The 9,535-nt window shown below is 40.0% G+C and overlaps 1 protein-coding gene across 1 annotated transcript; it reads right to left on the bottom strand.

Moving 5' to 3' along the window:
- Positions 1-1,129: 1,129 nt before the first annotated feature.
- On the bottom strand, positions 1,130-9,318 carry lurap1l (leucine rich adaptor protein 1 like). The gene is made up of 2 exons (XM_077237954.1): positions 8,959-9,318; positions 1,130-1,941 (listed from the first exon to the last, which is right to left on the bottom strand). Exons 1-2 carry the CDS (start codon positions 9,139-9,141, stop codon positions 1,618-1,620), a joined length of 507 nt encoding a protein of 168 aa, XP_077094069.1. The 5' UTR covers positions 9,142-9,318; the 3' UTR covers positions 1,130-1,617.
- Positions 9,319-9,535: the final 217 nt, after the last annotated feature.

The raw sequence follows: 9,535 nt of genomic DNA, 5'->3' as shown, positions 1-9,535 counted from the left end.
TCGTCGAGTTTAGAGTTTAGGTTATCTGAAGCTGTAGTACTCGTCGAGTTCAGAGTTTAGGTTATCTGAAGCAGTAGTACTCGTCGAGTTTAGAGTTTAGGTTATCTGAAGCAGTAGTACTCGTCGAGTTTAGAGTTTAGGTTATCTGAAGCAGTAGTACTCGTCGAGTTTAGAGTTTAGGTTATCTGAAGCTGTAGTACTCGTCGAGTTCAGAGTTTAGGTTATCTGAAGCAGTAGTTAGGGCTGCAACAACTAATCGATAAAATCGATTATAATCGATTATGAAAATCGTTGTCAACGAATGTCATTATCGATTAGTTGGTCTGCTTACGTCACGGGGAGCGTTTACTGGTACGCACACACACGCAAGGTCTCTCTCCCTCAGGCGCTCTGCCGCTTGCTTGCGCGCTCTAGATTTCGGGAGTTTGAACTAATTCGCGGGCATCAGGGAGCCGCAATCAATATGCGGGAGACTCCCGGGACTTCCGGGATCTTGGGATGTCTGTATTTTGTCTCGAGCATCAGGTTGCGCAATCAGTTCGCTCGCAACGTAAGTGATGGATTAAAATAGCGCTACCGCAGAAATAGGTTAAATTAAAACGGTCTTAACAAAGCGAAGCACTAAATATAAAGGCAGTTAATAACAGCAGCAGTAAAATATTGTTTTTTAGTCACTGTACTCAGTGGTTTTCAGCGAATGCTTGTGCACTAATGCATCATTTCTCCTGTCCTTTACTCAAGCCTGTTAGCTTGCTGGGTAACGTTACCTCCATTCCGTTCTCTTTTTATAGCATTTGTCTACTAAGTTTTAATTGTTTTTCAAACGCGATCTACTGCGGCTCTACATTCACACAATTGTTTTCAGTCTTTCTATATTTATTTAATCAATTTATCCTTATATTATTCTTTTATATATTATATATAATATATATTATATTCTTTATCCTTATATTCCTTATATATAATTAATTTTAAATAAAAATTAAATGAATTATATATTTTAGATGTTTTTAGTTTGTTTTTAGTTCAGATATTCACATCTGAACAACATGTCTGTGTGAATTTGTTTTAACAAAAATTGTGTTAAAACATAATATGTTGGATATCATTTTTTTAACAATAATCATGTTTGTCAACTTGCCATCAGCAATTATCATTAAAAACAATGCAAATATTGATATTAGTAAAACTCAATGTGTGGCTTTTGCACTTTTTAAAGTACACTTTTACACATAAATACCCTGATTTACGGTTTTATTTAGTTATAATAATAAAAAAAAATCTAATTTAAGTTCTATCCGATTAATCGATTAATCGAAAAAATAATCGTCCGATTAATCGATTATCAAAATAATCGTTAGTTGCAGCCCTAGCAGTAGTACTCGTCGAGTTTAGAGTTTAGGTTATCTGAAGCAGTAGTACTCGTCGAGTTCAGAGTTTAGGTTATCTGAAGCAGTAGTACTCGTCGAGTTTAGAGTTTAGGTTATCTGAAGCTGTAGTACTCGTCGAGTGTCGAGTTCAGAGTTTAGGTTATCTGAAGCTGTAGTACTCGTCGAGTGTCGAGTTCAGAGTTTAGGTTATCTGAAGCTGTAGTACTCGTCGAGTTTGAGGTTTAGGTTATCTGAAGCAGTAGTACTCGTCGCTCTCCACACGAGGGCGCAGGGCAGATTTCGTAAACGTCTCCTCCTCAGTGACGGATCCGTCGGGATCGGGATCGTCCTCTCCCAGCGTGTCCAGGTAACTGCCCACCGAGATCCCATCCAATCCGTCGCTGCCGTGCTGGGACTGGCTGTCTGAAAGGCTGATGGAGCTGCCCGTCAAGCTGCCGTCCCGGCTGGCCACGCCCCCTCGCTCCTCCATTAGCCAGCGCATCGACTCCACCCCCTCGTTGATTGACAGCAGCTGATGCATCAGTTTAACGTCTATAGAGCGGAGATGAGCCTGCGTTCAGGAAACACATCCACAGACTTATGATTACCACAGCTTATGATTTCTATCATCTTCTACATTTCTATTACAGTAATCCACTTAGAAATAATAACGATTTTTAAAAGGATTAGTTCACCCAAAAATTACACCATGATTTACTCGCCCTCAAGTCGCCCTAGTGTATATGACTTTCTTCTTTCAGACGAATACAATCAGAGTTATATTAAAACATGTCCTGACTCTTCCAAGCTTTATAATGGCAGTGAATGACTGTTTCTATTTTGAAGTCCATAAAAGTGCATCTGTCCATCATAAAAGTGCATCTATCATCATAAAAGTGCATCTGTCCATCATAAAAGTGCATCTGTCCATCATAAAAGTGCATCTGTCCATCATAAAAGTGTATCTATCCATCATAAAAGTGCATCTATTCATCATAAAAGTGCATCTATCCATCATAAAAGAGCATCTATCCATCATAAAAGTGCATCTATCCATCATAAAAGTGCATCTATCCATCATAAAAGTGCATCTATTCATCATAAAAGTGCTTCTATCCATCATAAAAGAGCATCTATCCATCTTAAAAGTGCATCTATCCATCATAAAAGTACATCTGTCCATCATAAAAGTGCATCTGTCCATCATAAAAGTGCATCTATTCATCATAAAAGTGCATCTATCCATCATAAAAGATGCACTTTTATGGACTTCAAAACAGAAACAGTCATTCATGCTGGATGACGTGTAATTTCCTGCTATTAAATTCAGATAAAACGGAGGTACTACTTATTGGTCCAAAAAACTACCCACAAAATCCCTTACAATACAACTTTAATTTAGAAGGATGTCCTGTTACTTTGTCCACTACAGTAAAAGACCTGGGTGTTATACTAGACCGCAACTTGACTTTCGAAAATCATATTTCATATATTACAAGAACAGCCTTTTTCCACCTTAGAAACATTGCTAAGCTACGCAACATGCTATCTGTTTCTGATGCAGAAAAGTTAGTTCATACTTTCATGACCTCGAGACTAGATTACTGTAATGCTTTATTAGCTGGCTGTCCTACATCCTCAATTAACAAGCTACAGTTAGTGCAAAATGCAGCTGCTAGAGTTCTTACTAGATCAAGAAAATATGATCATATAACACCTATTTTATCATCTCTACACTGGTTACCTATTAAGTTACGTATCAATTACAAAGTATTCCTACTGACCTATAAAGCCCTAAATGGTTTAGCTCCTGTGTATTTAACAGACCTTCTATCGCCATACAATCCATCACGCTCTTTAAGATCACTAAATTCGAGGCTTCTGGTCATTCCTAGGATATCTAAGTCCACTAAAGGAGGGAGGGCGTTCTCGCATTTAGCTCCTAAACTCTGGAATAGCCTTCCTGATATTGTACGAGCCTCAGACTCGCTGTCCCAGTTTAAAACTAGATTAAAGACGCATCTCTTTAACCAAGCATTCACTTAATGCTTAACCTTTAATACTACTGCTGAATCAGTTCGAATGCATTAACATTATGAACATCAGCTATGCTAATTATTTCCCATCTGCCTTTCTGCTGTTATCTCGGGACGCTAGTCCCGAGGTAAATAGCGTTCGTCAGCTCCAGTTTGTATCCAGCCTCTCACGGAGACTTCAGATGCCCCAACGCCTGTGAAGAGACGACTCGACGCCTGTGAAGAGACGACTCAAAGCCGGCGATATGTTATGCCATAAATTAATACTTGATTAACTAACTGTATTTTTCTATGTACATTTCCGAAATGCAATTTCTGTAAAGCTGCTTTGAGACAATGTGTATTGTGAAAAGCGCTATACAAATAAATTTGAATTGAATTGAATTGAATTCACTGCCATTATAAAGCTTGGGAGAGTCAGGACATATTTTAATATAACTCTGATTGTATTCGTCTGAAAGAAGATAGTCATATACACTAGGATGAGTTCAGGGTGAGTAAATCATGGGCTAATCTTCATTTTTTGGGTGAACTATCCCTTTAATGTTTCTGAAACAGTCTCTTCTTCTCACCAAAGCTGCAATTATTTGATCAAAAATACAGTAAAACACTGAAATATTATTCCAGTGTAAAACAGCTGTTTTCTATGTGAATTAGTGATGTAATGATACACAAAGTCACGGTTCGGTTCAGCAGGAAGGAGAAAACTAAACTTCTTTTTTTATTAAACAGAAGTTTCCTGAACAAACTGTGTCTGTCTTTAAATTAATTAAATTATAATAAAAAAAAATATCTCTGCTAATGCTGTAAACTAGGCTATATAGCGAGCCGTCACTTGCACATTACGATAAAATTAGATTAACAACAGAGCTATTAGCCTAAATTCAATTGCTATTTATAGATATATTAATCAACACTCAAATAACAAATTGTATGTAAACATGTAAACTGCACATAAGGCAGTTTTTGCATTAACTTCTAAATCTAATTATGTTTTACAGATATTTCAAACATAGGCTATATTAAATGATCAAGATTTACAGGTTAAGTAAAATATAATATATAGGCTAGTATAGTTTATATATTTAGTGATAGAGTTAATTAGCGAACTAACGAACTGCACACTGAATGACTAGCCTGAGATAAATGACGTAATGCTACGTGACATCGTGTTTACAAGCGGTTTAATTGACGTCTTTCCACGGTTGAAACGCTGATCGAGAGATTACACGAGTTATGCTTGGTTTCAGTAAGTTGTTCTGTATCTTTCAACATTCCTGATGTTCATTGATGTTTAAGAGGAAGAGATGATCGCGTTCACGCGCGCTGAACTGAGGCTGTGATCAGTCACGCCACATTAAAGAGCGCCAAAGCGGCATTTACTGTTTGAATTTCGTGATGAAATGGACAGAATTTTAAAGATTACACTTTGTTTCTTATTGAAAGTAACATTGCGATTATTGGTGCTGGTCAATGGTGATTAGACTACAGCGCTGTATTTGTCGAGTACACACACACACACACACACACGAAATTATAACACGAACATTTACGTGGCGAATACATGTACGGTTACACCCTTTCACTACATTTTAATGAAATGTCAAAGAGGAAAAGTTAGTTTTGTGAAAAAGTAAAGTGAGAATAACCTCATCAATGGCGCTATCGCGGATTTTAGCTTCGGTCTGAATCCTTACACCCCTAAAGTATATAGTAAAGTGTAATTCATTCCTGTGATCATCATTACGCCAGTCCTCAGTGTCACATGATCCGTCAGAAATCAGTGTGATATGATGATTTGCTACAGAAACATCTATGATTATTATCAGGGTTGGAAACTGTGATATATTTAATTTGACACAATGTAAAGTTCAATAGAACAGCGTTTATTTGAAATAGAACTTTATAAATGTCTTTACTGTCACTTTTCATCAATTTAATGCACTTTGCTGAATTAGTTTAGAAATATCAGTGAACTCCGCCGAGACACAGGAGAAACCTTCAGCAGAAACACACACTCACACACACTCGTTTGCATGAGGTTTAAGCAGCAGAAACACACACTCACACACACTCGTTTGCATGAGGTTTAAGCAGCAGAAACACACACTCACACACACTCGTTTGCATGAGGTTTAAGCAGCAGAAACACACACCCTGACCAATCATGAACGATTCACTGAAAGACCACAATACTGCCACTGTTCTCCACGGCAACAGCTGTCTGACACACACACACACACACACACAAACACACACACACTCGGCCTGTGTTAAATACAGTTGATCTGTGTTTCAGTTCAGCAGTTCATTAACAGTCACTCAGTTCAAACTTGCACACACACACACACACACACACACACACACACATCAGATGGTCTCGTCAATACTGACACACTTCCAGTCTGATGATCTGTGAATGCGAAAGTGTGCGTGTGTGTATGTGAGAGAGAATGTGTGTGTGAGAGAGTATGTGTGTGTGTCTGTGAGAGTATGTTTATAAGAGTGTGTGTGTGTGTGTGTGTGTGTGTGTGTGTGTGTGTGTGTGTGTGTGTGTGTGTGTGTCTGTGAGAGTATGTTTATAAGAGTGTGTGTGTGTGTGTGTGTGTGTGTGTGTGTGTGTGTGTGTGTGTGTGTGTGTGTGTGTGTGTGTGTGTTGACCTGTAAATGCCCCTCCAGTCCTTCATGACAGCTCTTTATGGTCGTTCAGGCCTGCACAGGTCACAACTTCACACACACACATTCACACACACTCTCACACACACACACACTGTCTCTCACACACACACACACTATACCTGCCTTCCGTCACTGCCATTGTTATTATAAAACTAGAACGATTTTAAATAGTTAATAGGAAATGAGAAATTCTAATTTTTGAGTCCTGTAAGTCTGAGGCGATCGCTGTCAGCAGTGTGTGCCACACGAACCTTCACACACACACTGAACACTAAAGAGGCTATAATGCCCCTTTACAAGATGTAAAATACGTCTCTGATGTCCCCAGAGTGTGTGTGTGTGTGTGTGTGTGAAGCTTTAGCTCAAAACACCCTACAGATGTGTTTTACAGCATGTTAAAATTGTCCCTTTTTGAGGGAGAGCAAAAACGCGTCGTTTTGTGTGTGTCCCTTTAAATGCAAATGAGCTGCTGCTCCGGGCACAGAGGGCGGAGCTTCAAGAGAGCAAGTGTGTGTGTGTGAAACTGTTCTGCCTTTTATGTTTAAACCGGAGTCAGATAAAGATGGAGAGACTCAAGAAGTGACAACATGTAGAAGCGACAGAACATTTCTGAATGGTTAGTTGACGAGTTTATGAAGCTGATGTGAAGTTAACTATCTTCAAATAGGATATTCTGTCACGATAATCTATAAATCACTCGTGTGGGAACTGAAGATGCCTAGAGTTGTGTTGTTGTATTGCATGTGAAGAGACGGATGGACAGATTAAGCGCAACAACTCTTCCTCTTCTCCACATGCACCGCGTGTTCCGGGGGCGGGGTTATGTAAATTTTAGGGCTTGTGATGTCACTAACCCGTGAAGAAGCTGTTGTAGTTCCTACCAGCCGTTTGTTGTAGTCCTTAAAAAACTATTTCTGTAAAAGCAAATCTACCTTTGATGTAAACTTTAAGCGTCGTAACTTTGCAGATGTTGTTTATGCTCAAACCCATAGGCGGCCTTACCTATGTTTCACTCGTTTCAATTGAAACGGGCCCCGCCCTCCCCAAAACACCGGCAAAAATCCCATTCATTTTCTCCATAGGATATTGATTTTCAGCCATAATGTCTAAACCGTCTGAGGTCGACTGACCACAAGCTACGAGATTGTGAAACGAAAGTTTCTGCTGCTATAAAAACCACAAGTCAGTATGAAACCAACATTGTTTTAAGAAAAACGTGTTTTATTTGCGATCTTCTGGAGAAATACTCTTTTACTGTCTATGGAAATACTACACTACCCACAATCCTAAGCATAACACTGAGGTCTCTGATTGGTCGAACTCGCGGTTACCATGGCGACGTTTACCTCCCCGAGAACGGCTTAAGTGATCTGAAGCATAATACCGGTAGTTTATTTGTTTATAAATTTGCCTTTTTTGCCGTTAAGTTAAAATGTTATTATGAGCAGGAAAATAATTGTAAGAGGAAAATGAAACGTTGCCTACATATCCCAGTGGTGCTGAAAAACGAAAAAGATACTGGCCAACAAAAGAAACGCTTTATTCAGTCTACCAAAAGTGACCTCTTTAGCCGCCCGGTGAGCTCAGCTGTTCACGGACGCGGAGCCAATCATTGTATTTGTGTTCGGTTCAGTGTCAGTCAGACACGTTTTCTTCTTTGCTTTTGTTAATTTAAGTTGAGGGGATGTTTGAGCTGTTTATTTGAAGTCAGCCCAGACAGCTGGAAATATACTGCGCTAATCAAATGAGTTGTCCGTGAAAGGGCGAGGCTTATTCCAACGTAAAACGCGGTATAATTTTATATAATTTTAATCAAATAAGGTTGGATAACTTCTATGTTGAGCTGCCTGTTCTTGAAGCTGAAAGTGCATGTAATAAATAATATACCATTGATGCAAACCAACAGGAATCCTTGCTTTTTCTGCTCTATTATGTTTATGTTTTATATGAGTAGGGCCCCATATTAGTTATTGAAACGGGCCCCCGAATGCATAAGGCCGCCACTGCTCAAAGCGCAACATTACACACTAACTAAAGTTAGAAAAGTGAAATCATAATCAACCATCCCTTTAAAGGAACAATCCTGTACCTTCTTCACCAGTAAAAGCTCAGAGCACCTGAATAGTAACATATTACTGATACAAGATAATAAACCGCACTTTTAGAGGTTAATGAGGTATAAAGTTTCCTTCTGGGCGCCGCGTCTGTGTGTGTGTGTGTGTGTGTGTGTGTGTGTGTGTGTGTGTGTGTGTGTGTGTGTACATGTTTCCAGACATGAATGACTGTTGATGTCATTGACTGTGTGTTGTTGAACGGACTGGTTTTAATGAGTCTGGTGTGTTTGTGCAGGAGTGAATCACAGAACAGCAGGCACGCGGATCAACCATCTGTTCATCACACTACCAGTGTGTGTGTGTATGTGTGTGTGTGTGAGTCCAGTACAGTCTCTCTCTCTCACACACACACACACACACAGACACACACACCTCAGGTCATCCGGAGACGAGGCATGAAACACCGCAGCCCACGTGACCGCGACACGAACAATATTAACACGCACTGCATACATGACAAATTATAATAATCTCAGATTAAACCAAAACCTAAAATCATAAATACAACTATATATTTCTCGTGTTCAGTTCACTGCTGGAGAAGTTTGTTAAAGAAGTTCATGTGAATCCATGTCTGAGGCGAATAATTCATGAACCGTAAATCTGATTACATATATATAAATACGGGCGTAATTTCCGCGCACAGGCCGTTATAAAAGCATTATAAATGGCTGCTGCTGCTGACGATGATATAGTTTAAACAGCACAAACACCGCGAGTCTTAAGATCCGACTCCTTATTTCCACAGAACCGACTCACCATCTGCTGTCTGAGGAACCGGATCTTGTTGTTGAGTGTGTGTAGATCATCCGCGCGCGCGTGGGTTTCCGAGCATCGGATCGCAGCCTCGCCCGTGCACGAGCGGGTCAGACTCTCCGGAACTTTCCGGCCCAGTTTATTCTCCACATCTCTGAAGTCCGGCAACTCCTCCATCTTCATCATCGATAACTCAGAGCCAAGGGTGATCGATCCTACCGGAGCATGACGTCACACCCGAGCTCACGGGAGTCAGAAACACGGTTATTCCGGGAATGAGATCAAACTGCGGGGTTTCCGTGCACAGACTCGGATGTGATCTGACATGAATGGGTGTCGGACTGACAGACGGGTGCGCGCGCACACAACAGGTGACACCCGCCCTCATGCTCGTCATCAACTAGCGCATGCGCAGAGCGCTCATTCGCATTATTAAGACACTCTTCTCAACATACAGACACCAACAACCTAAAATGGGTGCAAACTACCTTCTTTATCTTTAATGCGAGTAAACACTGTAATGTGAGCTCGGACTGATTGTATTTTCACTAGAAGATTCCAATACAGAGTAGACTAATAT

This window comes from Siphateles boraxobius, unplaced genomic scaffold (genome assembly GCF_051911475.1).
Source record: "Siphateles boraxobius isolate OS27281-9 unplaced genomic scaffold, OSU_SipBor_1 214, whole genome shotgun sequence".
NCBI classification, from domain to species: domain Eukaryota; kingdom Metazoa; phylum Chordata; class Actinopteri; order Cypriniformes; family Leuciscidae; genus Siphateles; species Siphateles boraxobius.
Note: the sequence above shows the minus strand (reverse complement) of the source record. Positions and strands in the feature narration are given on the sequence as shown.

What these genes read in the sequence shown, in the direction of transcription:
- lurap1l (XM_077237954.1), bottom strand. Translation starts at nt 9,141, where the DNA reads ATGATGAAGATGGAGGAGTTGCCGGACTTCAGAGATGTGGAGAATAAA. An exon ending in GGTTCCTCAGACAGCAGATG is followed by an intron (nt 1,942 to 8,958) that starts GTGAGTCGGTTC and finishes TCCTGAACGCAG; the next exon opens with GCTCATCTCCGCTCTATAGA.